Source organism: Aulostomus chinensis, chromosome 11 (genome assembly GCF_037954235.1).
Source record: "Aulostomus chinensis isolate RoL2024-O1b breed Wild chromosome 11, RoL_Achi_v1.0, whole genome shotgun sequence".
NCBI classification, from domain to species: domain Eukaryota; kingdom Metazoa; phylum Chordata; class Actinopteri; order Syngnathiformes; family Aulostomidae; genus Aulostomus; species Aulostomus chinensis.
Genome location: NC_141330.1, coordinates 16,230,001 through 16,245,596, shown reverse-complemented (window position 1 = coordinate 16,245,596; position 15,596 = coordinate 16,230,001). Strand labels below are relative to the sequence as shown.

Sequence of the window (15,596 nt, the reverse complement as noted above, 5' to 3'; positions counted from 1 at the left end):
GCGCGGTATCTCATGTCAAAACAACATGAGCTTCGAGCCATGCGAGTGAATTGTAATACATAGTTAGGAACTGTTTTCAAGAGTCTAGCTGATACATGGGGTTCAATTAGTGTGCTCCGAACACATTTTAATTACCTTGTGTGTTAGCCTTTTGCCAGCTGGCGATTAGTTCATAAATCAATGACTGAAATGATCCGTGATTGAAAATTTTTGAACGCCAGCTTACTGTCAGAATTATATCTTAGCTTTGGCTTTGAGAGATGGTTAAAACACAGTGAATCACAATAAACAAAATATTAATTAGCAGAACCTGCAGCTTACAGGTGACAATAAAGGACATTGTTCCAGTGGGAAGAATGTATCATAATTTTCACAGACACTGAATTCGGTATCAGACATGATCTAAGAGCTCTGATAGTGATAGTGTCTGCTTGAAGGCATCTGTTGTCACTAAATCAATGTGTCTGCCATCCTGATAATAAATCCTGACAGATTAAACTCAGGTGAATTCAGAGGACAAAGGTCTAGTTGACATGTTATTATAGGAGAAGAAAAAAAACAACAATCGGGTCTAAAGTTGAATACAGTCCCTTCATTTGGTTCAAGGTTGGCCCGGTGAATCACCAATCTGATTCAACAGTTGAAAATGAGGTGATGAAACGAACTCTTCGCTTTGTAGATCAGAGCTGACGCCTTCCCTGTTTGACTAGTATTGAGTTCATACTGAGCTGAGTTCATCTAGATAACGTGTGTCTGTCTCTGATGTGTGTAAGGGTGAGAGAAAAGCACCCAAAGCCCTTTCTCTGATTGTTTTTTGATAAACATCACAAACAAAAGGTCTCTTATACAGTAACATCATTTGGGGGCAGTTGCCAAGATTTACCCTCCAATTTTACGAAGAGAAGAATAATGAATTCACGAGCAGCTCATAAAGTACCGATATCTAACCCTCATAAACTGAGATTGATTTGCCACTGTATTTAAATGTCTCAAATGTTAAACCAAAGGACAAAGGTTAGGTCTTAATTTAGACCAACATGCTCATGCTCTCTTTGTCTGTAGAGAAGTAGAGTGTGGCAGCATTAAAACACATTACCATGTTAATGATTTCATCCCATGATGCCGTGCGACAACAAAGGGGAGGACTGAATGCTCAGATGTAGATTGAATGGTGAGTGCTGGGTTGCCACAGGTCATGTTGGAGGTCAAGGGTCATTGAACAAGCCAGCCGTTGGATCATACAAATTAATCACCTGTTGACCTGTCTGAGTCTCCAGAGGTCACAACCGTACGACAGACCCCCGTAGCTGCTGCAGCTGCAAACACCTTCACATTTAGAGAAAATTCCATGACAAAGAAGTGCTTCATTCTGCTGCCTTATTATTATGATTGGCTGCTTTCGTCTTTGTAAAAACTATTAAAGGATATTCTGCTCAAATATGCTCGGCTGACAGGCATGTTAGGGAGTGTGTGTCTCGTCAGGAGAAGGGCCACTATGTCCCGACACAGATAAGATTTTCAGGGGTCAGGAGCACATAACCTCCAGGGAAACCAATCCACCACCCTGAAGGGAACCCAGGAAGGTTTGTACGCCCCTCAAACCTCCCATCATTTATCCCCCCTCCTGGTAACATGGTGGGTCACATCTCCAGTTCCCTGCTCCACCCAACTAACCCCACAGTTCAACCACCAGATTGTGCTCCTCTGCACGCACAAACAACCCCCAACCCACAGACACACAACTATTCTCTTACAGGCGTTTCATCTGCCGCCCCTTCGGTTCAGGCGTTTAATCCATGAAGATAGTTGAGGGAGAATCAACCCAGGCAGGATGAAAAACCAGGAAATAGCTGTGAAAAATCCTCTGACCATGTTCACTCACTCTATAACAGCCTTATTCCACCATAACAGGATTTCCTCCATACATCATTACATAAAGACTGTACTTCATTATGTGATTTAAATTGATAGAAGCAGAGAGAAAAGACTGGGGAAAAAAGAAGCCCTGAGTTTGCAGACGAAGACAAATTAACCATTTTAATGAAATAATCATTCGACTGATTGTCAGAATTAGACACGGATGAAAACAATTCTGTCCGAACAATTTGTTGAAATTAGTTATTATGTCGTTCAAAAGAGAGTATATTTAATGCTATATTTCTCTGTGGATGCTGGTGATTTGGGCTGTGACTACCAAAATGTGCAGGGAGGGAGAGATGAGCAGAAATGAAGAGAGTTAAACGTGATATCAAATCAATGTTAGAAACTAGAATTCAGGGACAGTAAACATTTTTTTAAAATGCAGTAAAAATAAAAAATTAAATACTGTCAAATAGCGGGTTAGTATTTGAAGCGGCAGCTAGCTCTGGTTTTTCTGATGGTAATATTTACTAATATTTAGTGGTCCTGATCCAGAAATATGAAATCACTCATGCAGACACCAGTTTATCACCACGCATAAACACCTATTTGTTGTGAAGGATTCCATCTTTGTCCAGACTTCCAAAGAACATCCAATCCTGCCTGCTACTATCAATATTTACCAACAGTGTCCACATTACACTGAAGTGTTGATTTCCTCACATTATGTGAGCACTTCGATGGTTAGGGAGCCATGTTTGTGATCACGTGACTCTCATCTCTCAGCAGCGATGTCTGTTTTCACAAAAGTGAAAAGATGTAGAAGAAAAAAATATCAGCTACTTTTCAGAAGCATTCAAGAATTGTTGCCTCAAGTTCATAATGGATCTTCAACGGTGAAGGGTGTCAAGGAGGGAGGTCTGATGTGTGTTTGCATGTTTTCCCTGATAAGAAAGGCCAGAAGCATATGACCCCTTGCGACCTCTGCAGTGTTGGTGGTATTAAGCAGTTTGTGTAGAAAAATACATTTATCTCCTGCCGTGTGTGTGTGTGTGTGTGTCAGGCAGATAAGCTCTGACCTCACACATACCTGTCTCCCTCTTGCTTTGAGGTGAACTTCACATGGCCTAACAAAGGACTAATTGTACGAACCTCCGCTAACAGGCACCTGTGGGGCTGACTCACTACTCACTCACTTCCCTGACTACAACACATGAATTCCCCGTTCACTCTCGGTTTTTCGGGTCTGCTTGAGACCACAAGTGTGAAAAGGAGAGCGAATCAGTAAAAACATGTTATAACTCTCAGATACATGCAGGGGAAGTCACGCACTCCAGTTTTGGTTTGAGGCTGTCGTTTCTGCGGTTGAAGAGAAAAGAGCAACAAACAGGTCAATGGAGCCTGTGGCCATCAAGACTGCAGTTACTAGCCAACTATCCCAGTGCAGAGAAATATTGATAAATGAATATTTAGGGGTGTTTTAGTGTTTACATTACTAAAAGGCATCCATTTATATTTGTATCTGAATGGTGCACAAAGTTCAACACAAACTTTTATTCCCTTTCACTCAGGCTGAAACAACCCTACCTTACTCTTTTTATTTATTTTGTTCCCAATTTCACTGGTTGTGTTCTTGTTTTCATGTCTGCACAACCTTTTAATTATTTTTTATTTTTTTTTAATTTTGATAACTAATTACTGGTCTAATGTTTAATAATGGTACATAAGATATTACCGCTATGAGGACTGACAGCTTCATGTACCCAGTCTCAGGCGATGTAAATAGCCACAGCTTTGTGTCACAATCACGTGTAAGAGTGTTTGTTCCATGATCGGCGCAGGAGTGGAAATAAATATGGTGATTAAGAACTACAACTTGAGCTTACATGATGGTTTATAAATCTGTTAATATCAACGCATGTTTACATACAGCACGTTTTATGCATCTGACCCTATGTGCGCCTACAGCAAATAGTTTGAGAACCGAACTTGGAACTCCGAGGTTGTCGCTTAGCTCATCTCAAAATGCATTTTTGAGTCAATGCAACTGTGAGTTTGGCTTGGCTGCACAAAATGTTTGAACTGTTACTCAGCAGACTACTTGGCTGCTGATTGGTGAGTGAGTGTAATCACTGCTGTACGGGACATGAGGGGGAAACTCCATCTGTTTCAGATCAGTATTAACACTTATTCCTTTACCTAACAAGCTGAGTAATATTTGGCACATAACATTTGTTTATGACTTTTAATTTGTGAGGTTATTAACTTTCTCCTCCACTTGCCATGGCAGCATTGATAACAACCCATGATTGCTTCCTCAAGGGAAAATTTGGTAAAATCGGAAAATATGATGTTCTTCGATCGCTACACTTTCAAATGGCTGCTGGTGTTGTGGTCAAATAAGTTGGATTTAGTTGTCTAAAGATGTATACTTGGATCATTTAAGGATAACGCTCTTTAAAAAGGGTTCCCTCAACAAATAAATAACATACCTCCCTCCCACACGCTTGGTTTGGCTATATATAGTTTTGAGGGAACCACCGCGATATTTAATCGCCACCGTCACAAAAAAAAAAGCCTAAATTGAATTTCAAGTCTCTAACTTTAACCCCCAAACCAAAATGTTGCTCTCAAGCTGTCCTGTCTAAATGACCCAACAATCCACAAACATCCCCATAAAGGTGATTTCAAACTAAAATGTGTCCTTATAAACACAGACATGTTTACACACGTATGCTTGGCCTTACTTTCGCTCACATACTCAGACACAGTGGGTGGGTGTTTTGGCTTGTCCTGGCCTCTCTCCCAGACCTTAAACTGCACCCCAGTTATTACTGCTGCAGCCAAATAGGTCCAACCCTTAAATCTGTACTCAGATCGATTTCACGTAACCAACATCATCCGTGTATATTTAAGAAACAGAAGCCACAAACTGATTGACCACGCGCTAACACACACAAAAGGGTAGCAAGGCAGTATATGTAAACAAGATCTGGTGACGTGATAGTGTGGCAAGCTGGTCTGTGTGTCTCCTTCGAACATTAGCCACAGCGTGTTAGGTTTTCAGTCGGATTACCGTCACTGTGTTTGAATTTCTATTGAACACTAACATAACAGCTGGAGACAGGGGTAGAGACTTCTCCTTGGCTAAACAATTGCTTTAAAAGCAAACACAAACAGACAAGTACCTCTGTGTCACTCCTCAACTCGAGACCTGTTCAGGCTTTAAAAGAGATGAAAAGCTACGCAGCCCTCAGTTCTAATGGACGTCAGGGGCCTTAAAACTAAAGGTCATATTTGAGTGTTGAGAGGAAAACAGACAGGCAAGATTACAATTTTAGGTACTGGACATGCACACGCAAAGTAGATGAAGAGTGGAAATAGAAAACAGTAAATAGAAGACAGAAGAAAAACAAGAATCAGAATGCTGAACAGAAGTCAGTAAAATATCCCTGCACATTCAACCACAGGGAAATCAAAAGGTTTGTACAGTAAAACACACTCAATGTGAGTTTCAATTCGAACCAACAAAAGTGGAAAGCTAAAATATTTTCCTGCCCTCTGTGAATACCGCATCAAATTAGGTGTTGCTTTTACTGGAAAGGTAGTGTTATTCCTGACTAATGTTCTTCCAAAAGAATATTGTCCTATGTGCTTATCCTGAAGGATGGTGAAACAAGACGTAACACAACTCAAACCTAGTAACACAGAACAGAGGCTCACAACTGTAGATAATTATAAATAAAAGTCACACAGAAGAGAGCGAAATCAGGTCTGTCCCTCATTGTGTTCCTGACAAACCAAACTACCAAAGATGTTTGCTGCAGTTGTGGTCATATAACTATAAGGGCTTTACAAATGACACAAGACATCATTTGTATTTCTGACTGATCAAAGGACATCAGCTGATGAGGCGATCCTATGGTGTGGCCCAGCACGCGTTAGCATTCACAATACTGACAGAATGGGAGCCACATGTGGCTAAAAACACTGCTGAAAGTTACCCTATTGACATTAGGAGTATTTCTATCGACTTGAGTGAAATGTGCGACACAATGAAGATTTCCATCAAAAGAAAGTGGTACAGGCAGCATTGCACCTGGCTGTAACAAAGAGAGTCGAAAAAAAGAGGCCACATTGACCACCAGAGGCCACCAACCATTTACCCCAAATCAGAGAGTGGGCTTGAGGACTAACTTGGGCAAGTTGTAATTGTTCTATACTGACAGTTATTGTCACCATGGAGATGAAGAGTAAATTTGGAAATATCCGGGTAGACAGTGGCCACTGAAACAACAAGTGTCATGGAATTGCTAATGTCAGAGTTTATTTGTAAACATACTTTTTTGTGCATGTAAGTATTTCTACAAGTCTCAATCGTATATGATCAGTTGAAGTCACAGTACCTCATACTGTGCTTATCATGGGGGGGTTTAGAAAAAAGAGATTATCATCTGGCAAAAGCGGTGACATCCTTACATCTGGCATTGCATGTATGAACACCTCGCTCCTAAACCATACCGTAACATCTTGAGCTTTAAGTAGGAACATAAACCCAAAGTCATTTTCATATGAAAGAGTATCATGGTAGCATCATATTGATATTCATTCACCAGCTCTGATGTTCTCTGCCATAATTAATCAGAGTCAAATTCCATGACAGATTATCTTTCATACAGTAAGAGATTAAGTTTGAATCATTTCTTATCTTTTCTGCTATGTCAGGGGTCGAATCTATGATTTATGCATACATTTGTTTTTCATGCAGGGATATATTTATAGTCCATACCAGGAGGATATACTGTATTTTTATCTAAGAACACAGCAAATGAATCATGTCAGAGATCCAACATGCAACTGTTGCAACTCTTGTTTGCTAATCAAGATACATCACAATTGGAAACGTTTAACCCTGTAATCTGACATCCTGCTGCATTAAAAGCAAGACTTCTGCCGACGGCGTCACAGGAGTGGATGAGGATTAGACTGAACTGCTAATGGGAAATATGACAATGTGATTAACATCCAGTTGAGTTTGTTGCAAACCAAACTGAAGCGGCAATGTGAAGGAGAATCATTTGTCAGTAGAGTTATGAAGGAAGAAGCTGTGTGTGGAGCACACTGTGTTCGACTAGGAGGTTCGTGTGTTTGTGCTGACATTGAGACAAGACTTGACGGACATGAAAGAGAAGTAAAACTTCTTGGATATGAAGCCGTCAGGTGTCAAAAAACCCCAAAGTAGTGTTGCTTCTCTCCTTCTCTCGGCTTTTATTTACTGTCTTTTAATACAGCCAAATAGCCCAATAAAGCTGCTCGGCCGTATTTATCAGTCTCTGTTTCTTAGCTATTATCGTCTGAACTTGCTCCATGAAAGTGATCTTTGGCAGACTGCACCTGTAGGGTAGTAGCCTTCCAGGAGCTGTAATGAACATCTCTCTCAGTAAATCAGACATTAAATACACACAGGTTGAAAAATCACAGCTCACATTTGTGCAAAACCATTTTCTTAGTTCATCTGGCCCAGAGAGTCACAGAGTGAGCCAGCGAGAGAAAGAAGGAGAGAATTAAAAGGAGCTGTGCTAGTCAGGGAGAGATGTTCAATGTCCTTGGACGTTCAAGTGGATTAAAAACATGCCGGTGCTGTGTGAATCATCATGAGAAGTCATAAGAGCGGCCATTCCAATGTATAGAATTTACATTTGTAATCTTATTCAGAACAGTCCAAAGGTGGATAAATATGTGAATTCGAAATAAAACGAGATGGGGAAAAAGTACAAGAATGTGTGCGTCCTTGTGAAGGTTAATTCTATCAAGGCTTTTGAAATGATTCCACATTCATAAGTGTACTGAGCAGTAGAATTTATACAAGAAGAGCATGTAACAGTTGTGTGAAGGTCCTGGATACAATTCCATGCAACAAACAAAATTCAGCATCACTCAAAATGCATGGCCTGCCTTACCTTTCTTTCAAGAAGTTCACCACTCGTCTGAAGTCATCAATGCAATACTCTCTCTTCATGTCCATTAGGACGCTGTCTGAAGCCGACTGCACAGGGACGTGAAGGAAGGCATACACACGCGGGTGATTCAGTATCTTAGCCATCTCCTAAAGAGACACAAGAGAGAGGGGGAAAAACAGAAATAAAGTGTTACAAATAGAGAAAAGGTTCATGAAGATGTGGTTCTGTGTGTGTGTGTGTTTACTCATATTTTTACAGTAAAATAGATGCTGCTTGTTTTCCTCTATACATGAAATGTGCTGCTAAAACTTGTGATGTGACCAAAAAAAAAAAAAAAAAAACCTGCATCACAAGTAAGTACTCAGGAAGTTAAAAAAAAACAAAAACCTGATGCACAAACGAAAACCACCTTCGGTGTTGTGTGATATGGAACTAACCAAAAACAGACATTTGATTATTTAGGTCAAGTTCTATCTACATGGATCAACTGAATCATGGAAAAAGACAAAAGGTGAGAATCCCTTAGTAAGTGTCTAGCCTAACATTTTTTTTTCTAAATTTTTAATCAAAATGTTGATTATGCAGCAATTAGTCCCGCAATTATGACAAAAGGGCATACATTATTAACAAGTGGTTGTCTTCAGCCCTCATCGACATGAATTCAAGCGCTGAAAGCAGCTGGCTTTGAATAAATGTTCCATTAAGGAGCAGCTGTTCACAGTGAAGTGAAAGACTTTGAACCCCCCACACTGTACATATACTGTATATTCTGTTTGTCGACTACACTTTTTTTTTTGACATGCTGTAGACTGAAAGTTACAGTATGTCTATTTTGTTGATGAAAACTCAACTAAAATAAAACAATAAAATGAGTAAAAGGTAAGTAAAGTAGAAAATGACTAAATATATAGACTCAGCTGGATGTTTCCGGCGTTTGCAGCATCACTTCAAGGTAACAGAGTCCAGCTCATTGTTATGTCGGCACAAACTGGGTCGTCTGTGCTGCGTTGGGGGATTTTGTAGTACATTCAGACATGACACTTAAAACACATCCCTGCACAGTCACACTCGTGCATTTCTTTAGTTAGGCAGTTTTTTGCTCAACTCAAAATGTTTGTGGAGTGTTTAGCAAATAGATAAAGATCAGGAAGATGAAGTTTATGGATTTTGTAAACGGATCGTGATAGAGGAAAGTAATAAAAGTCGTAAAAAAAAATTGGTGATCAAGTTTCACTGTCGAAAACTAACAGAAATAGTAACAGTTTTCTTTAAGAAAAAAAATGGCTCCCCGTGCACAGCTGGTGTGGCCATTAGGTGCTCATAGGAAGCAGGAACTGAAAACCACTTAAAAATTAAACCATCTCACAATAAAAGACTTTACAGTGATTTTATTGTGATTGAGGGACTTCTTTCTGCATGTTTTACTGAAAAAAAAACAAAAAAACACAGGCTGAGGATGACTTAATATGCTAACGTGCTCATTTTACTCAGGAGTAAGAGCTGCCGAGTTTAACAGTTAAACATGATAACACTCCCCTGAATTACAAGTAACCACTGATGTTTCAACAGAGGTGTGTTGCCTTCAGCGAGCGACAGAAATGTAGCAGTCAAGACACTGACATTAAACACAAAGGACTTCCATCAATTTTGCTACAACCATTTTTAAAATGACCAAACACAAGAGTGATAGTCATTGCTTTTTTTTTTTAGTACACCACATCAATTAGGAAAGTTTGCAAGATATCTATATATATCTATATCTATATATTTTTTTTCCCCTTCTATTTTAATTTTTCGGGAGTAAAGAGCTGGAGAGACCACAGATGTCAGATTTGTCTGATGGACATAATCAGGGTGATATCATTACCATGCTAATCACCACAAGAAGGAGAGCGAGGAAAAAGAGAGGGGAGGAAGAAATGATTTAATGATTTCCTACAAGAATGTGCTGATTGCAGTCCGTCTTCTCATTAAGATCTATTGTGGAATGTTCTCTACTTCACACACAGACACAAAAGCCTAAGTGCGCACAGACACATGCAGACACAGCTCAATTGGAGCACACCACAGGGGGTTGACCACTGGAAGCTCCAAATTAGAAATAATTAATTTCTTTGGAAAATGGAGCTTGATTGGTGACAGGAATCAGCCGGCTGCATATATGAGAGAAGAACATATGTGTGAAAGTGAGTGCAAGAAATGTTTGCTGTTAACAGTGGATTGTTGAAGTGTACAAGGCAGCGGTATCAAGCTATTCGATATAGCCAAACACTTAAAGTCTCCCACAAAAAATATATTAATACTTCACGATTTTCAAAAATTAAGAAGAAAACTGTGGCATTATATAAGTTATCTTGACTGTATAGGATAGGTATGTAACTTTTGAACAAAATATACACATGTATACTTAGATACAGTATATGAGCTACAAACCATCAACAAGGCAACAACTAAACATATCGCTTGGTATTTGGGGAACAAGCGGACTTACAATAGAAGGTAAAACTGCGTCACTGCTTATGTCATGAATGGACAGCTCGCTTCATGGATCTGTAATGGAGCGTGCTGGGAATGTTAATGATGCTACCAGTAACATTCTGTCTCAAACACTTTGATACCTCACCAACACACACATATATATATATATACAGTATTTTTTTTTATAACCAGACTCCACTCAGAGTGCATACCTCCACCATCAAAACAACCACAGTATGTTTAAGTGGCTGCTGACAACTGTTTTGCTTTGCCTGATAATTACAAGTAAGCGTTGATTGGATAATTTTCTGTGGGAAAATTTCCCTCTGCACTGGTTCTCTACAATCCAAGCCGTCACCATGCACCATCCCCAAGCTACCGCTTACACAACGGAACGTGACGGAGTCACAACCGACGTTCACAGACATTTACTGCTGAAGCGGGGAACAGAGGACCCTAGCTTTATCCAGAGATGAGGGAGTTAGCCATCTCAAGTAGCAGCAATGGCAGACAGTGAAAGTTTCAAAAGAGGAAAAGAACCACTCAGAAGGGAAGCAGCGAAGAGGTCGCGTGACAGGATAATAGGAAAACTCAAATCAAGAGAGAGCGAAGGGAATTGAACTTCCACAAGGATATTCAGTTAGTGGGTTTTCTCATGGATTATTGAGCACAAGCTGCTCACTACATTTTTTACTCTGACTTTCTCATACCAGTGACACCAAGGTATCCACTTACAGTTGTTACTTTCTAGTTCGTCAGGAGTAACGCTAGCTAGCATCCTTAACAGGAGCTCCAGTGCCTACGTAGCTCCAGCAAGAAACAGTCTTTGACATCAACTGTTGGAACATCAACCACAGAACATTACGTTAGCTTATGGAACAAAAGAAATTAAGATCCAGCTATTTTTGTTGGCTTTGCAATACCTGGTGCAACACTAACACCGCTTCAATAAACACCGGGGGGGGGGTCGACAAGGGGAAGATGTGGAAGCTGTACGTTGGAGCTTGAAACTGATTTGTCCTGGGTTCTTCCTTCCTTGTTCACTTGTTAGGAGAAATCGTCATCTCACTGGCGACCGGCCCCGACAACTGACGGATGTTCAGCGTCTGGCTGGTCCTCACAGTGAGTTTATTGAGTCTAAAATTCAAATGACGATGAGATGAGGACGACATTTCTCAGTCGCACCTCGTGGAATAAATGAAACTTCCCTCCTTGATGGATGAACTGTTCAGCTCAAAGTAGGATTTAACCAAACCAATCAAAATTTGGTGCAAGTGTTTTTATTTTTTGTTGTTGTGATGTGTTATCAGTCTTGCCAGTGTGTAAAGCAGCGAAATATTGTTTTTCACTCTGACACTTTTTTTTTCCTTCCCTCCTTCCCCTACCTTCTCTCTCTCTGTCTCTCTCTCTCTCTCTCACTGTCTCTGTCTGTCTCTATCTCTCATTCACACAAACAGACACTGAGTCCTTTCATCTTTGGTTGATCAGCTCAGATAGACACACAAACCAGAGAGGATCTATCTTAACTGGCTTAGCTCAAAAGATCTGCTATCTGCTCCCTCAAATCAGATAGGACTGGGAGAAGAAGACAAAAAAAAACACATACATGGAAAAAAGAAAGCGTGTAGATAAAAGGTGGTTTGGCTTCAAGCAAACTCGGTGAGGGACGACACGCTCTGACTTTCACATGCCTCCACACACACCCCACCCCCCATATTTCAAACGACAAAAACATTTTGTTCAGTAAGTTTTGTGTTTTCAATTTGTTTGGAATATATTCTGTATGAGGATTTTGACAGTTACTCCCCTGGTGTGTAATGCCCTAGAAAACAGGAGTCATATTTTTTTCTATATCACTATTGTTACACCTCTCTCTCTCTCTTAAGGTTTTATTTCATTTATATATATAAAGATGACATACAATCTTAATGTCATAAGGTTTCAATAGTGTGCATTTTCAAGAATGTCTTTACAGGGCTTTTGAATCTGACATCAGTGAAAGTGATGAAAAGTACTGAATGTATCACTTCTGCAGAACCTATACATTCCCAAGACATTACTGGTACTTGATTGGACAAAGATACAAGCACTGACAATAAAGTCCCTACTTTCAGAGGAAGACCTTGTCAATGCATCGTTTACTTTCTAAGTGTGTTACAATAAAAATGCCATTGACACAATGTAAAGCTAACACTCCTGCTGTTGCTTTCATTGTTACGGTTTCAGAGCCAGGTGCCAACTGCTCGTCAATGAGGCAGCAACAGAAAATGAAATTATATGAGTATTAGTAAATAAGTATTCATAAGTCCATGACCACACTCCATCAGTTTGTATACGACAGGCAGAGCGATTGAAAACATTGAACATAAAGCATCTCGCAGACAGATATGGTGACCTGCTCAGAGGCTCCAGCTACTCTTACAGCTGAGGAAGCGTGCGGTTTGACCAAGAACCGACAGTTAGGAGCCACCTGAGACATGCTGGAGAGGATCAGGCCTCAGTGGGACAACACACATATTCTGTGGACTCTTGCAGGTTTTCTCATTATGAATGAGATGGCAGGCATTGGGCATTGTGCTTGCATTCATGTTGGTGGACTTGGAGTCTGAGGTGAGGTACGTCATGTTTGTCAGACAGCTGCAGATCATCTGAGGGAGCGCGAAAGCTGTTGTTGTATTTATGCACCTTTTGTCTTTTGATATGATGTTGGTTTTCAGAATGACAGTGCCCATGAAGCACGATAGTAGGTTGTGCACAGAGTTTTTGGAAGCTGAAAACATCCATGTTTTCCCCTAAATCGAGCATCAGTGGGACATCCTGAACTATCAGTGTGTTCCTGTTCCTGTAAACTCCACACAGTTCTTAAGGGGGAAGAAGACAACATTTCACAAGCCACAATTAATCATCTCATTCATTCTAAGTGAAGGAGATGCACTGCATTACAGAGGGCAAAAAGCGGTTACAGACAGTACACTATTGAAAGAAAAATTCACCGGTGCTAGTATTCCGTACAATTTGTCGACCATAAGTACAGAAATGTTTCTATTTTTGTCGAGTGTACTGACTGTGGTAGGAAACGGAAGCACACGCAGCTGAATGTAGCATAACAACACAGACACAAAGAGCTGGATTCTCCAAAGTGCCATCATGCAGACAGGAAAGGTTACAGTCTGGTGCGTACACACACACACACACACACACACACAATATTAACAGGGTAGACTCAGGGGAGTCTATATAGAAAATGGTTCTACGAGCTGTTCCCAGGATAATAAGTCAGGTCCCAGTTAGTGGGAACTGTATCAGCAGCAGACAGAGAGACTGAGCTCCTCATGATATTGTACATTTCAAACACTCCAGGCAGCACCTGGTTTTCTCTGGAGAATAAGCCAAACTTGTGCAACACTGCAGACAAATTCTATAGATCGCACAATAAAAGTCATCTGTTGCATCGAAAAACCTCGGAGTGTATTGAACTGAAGGTGAGATCAGACAAATAATAATCTCGCGGAGTCATAACCGCTATTGATGGTTGCTTCCTTATCATCCTTGAACTGTTTCTTCAGTGGAAAAGAAAACTTACAGGGAGAACAAAGATTAGTTTAAAATTGGCAGACAGCATCTACATCTCAAAATTCAGGCTTCTCTCTACCATTAAACTAGGAGCAACGTTTTTTTACAGCACCTTAGCAGACTTAAAAATGAGAACACACACAGAAGCAAATGGAGCAGACAGCCGAGCAAATTGTATCACACCGGGGGTGGGAGTAACCTATGATAATTTGTCAACAATACCAAAAGTAGTACAATACAGCAAAAATTGCATGTTTACTGCATTGTCAAGTCAATTTCACAGAGTATGACAAAAGCGCATAGTCTTAGGACACACACACACACACACACAGAGTAAAACAAGTAACTAGTCAAAGTAGTGACAGAAAAATGTGTTACAATGCCATGATTTTAAGAAGGATGCTGATATTTAATTTCAGAATATGGATATAAAATTGGGCAGCACGGTGGTGCAGTGGTCAGCACTGTTGCCTCACAGCAAGAAGCTTCCGGGTTCGAGTCCCGGCTCCAGCACGGGATCTTACTGTGTGAGTCTGCATGTTCTCCCTGTTCCTGTGTGGGTTCTCTCTGGTACTCCAGCTTCCTCCCACAGTCCAAAGACATCAAGAGGGGATGAGGCTGATTGATACTCTAAATTGACCGTAGGTGTGACTGTGAGTGTGAATGGTTGTCTGTCTCTCTGTGTTGGCCCTGTGATGGACTGGTGACCTGTCCAGGGTGAACCCTGCCTCTCACCTGAAGGCTGCTGGGATAGGCTCCAGCACCCCCGCGACCCTTAATAATAGGAATAAGCAGAAGACAATGGATGGATGTAAAATTTCAAATAATCTGTTGTTGGGCGAACTCGGAAGGTCTCATACTGGAGTTCCTACCCTGTGTGAGTAGCAAGGTTATCTTTAACCAATTCTCCTCCAAAACCCAACACCCTCTAAAAGTGCTATATACAGTACAGGCACACAACCCCTTGCAGGGGAAACCCTGCAATCACTGCAACCCCTCAGAAACAGACTTCCTTGCAGTAAATCAGGAGTCATATTCATTTGGTGTTGGGCCCCTCACACAATGCTACATTAAGGCTGTAATTTGAAGAAGCCCTCAAAGGTGAAAATGGCCAGAGAGGTTTTCAGCTTAGTGTCTTGAATTTGTGAGACATTCGCTGGGCTATCTATCCATCCTGGGCATGTACTTGTGTGTGAGATCGCTAGTGTGTGTGAGTTTTCCCTTTGCCTCAACCAGATATTTGGTGGTTGCAGTCTAGTGTGGGCTGGCTTGATGTTAGGCTTCACTAAACCTGAATTATAATAAGTTCTGTCCAGTCCTGTGTCATGCAATCTAAAAATATTCACAGGAGAGTGGAGAATAATAAACCTGCCTAATTATTTCTCTCTTCTATGCATGTTAGGGAACACGGAGGACATCAGCTTGAATTTACATGCTATTTTTTTTACATAATAACTTGTTAACATCCTCCACATTCACATCTCAGGACATTAATTCAATCTAGCCCTGCACTGGGGACGACAGCTTACACTGATTGGTTTGAAATAAGTGGAGCAAAATATAACGTCCCATCTCTCTTCACGTGAAAGTTTGGAGTAGAACAGCAGTAATACACAGAGCAGAGTGTGGAGAATGTAAGCAGCATATCTAATGTACCTCTGGTCAAACTGAGATGAGCTGTGAGGAGGATGTTTAATGGACAACAGCAATTTCATTCATCTCAGC

The 15,596-nt window shown here is 40.6% G+C and overlaps 1 protein-coding gene across 4 annotated transcripts in view; it reads right to left on the bottom strand.

Moving 5' to 3' along the window:
* cdkal1 (CDK5 regulatory subunit associated protein 1-like 1) overlaps positions 1-15,596 on the bottom strand; it is a 228,870-nt gene that overhangs the window by 79,897 nt on the left and 133,377 nt on the right. For all 4 annotated transcript variants that reach the window (XR_015118417.1, XM_086217319.1, XM_086217321.1 and 1 more), the window contains exon 10: positions 7,821-7,966. Coding sequence is in view for 3 of the 4 variants with exons in the window: in XM_086217319.1 (XP_086073445.1) it covers positions 7,821-7,966 (146 nt within the window). In the remaining variant the exon portion in view is untranslated. The remainder of the gene's footprint in view (positions 1-7,820; positions 7,967-15,596) is intronic.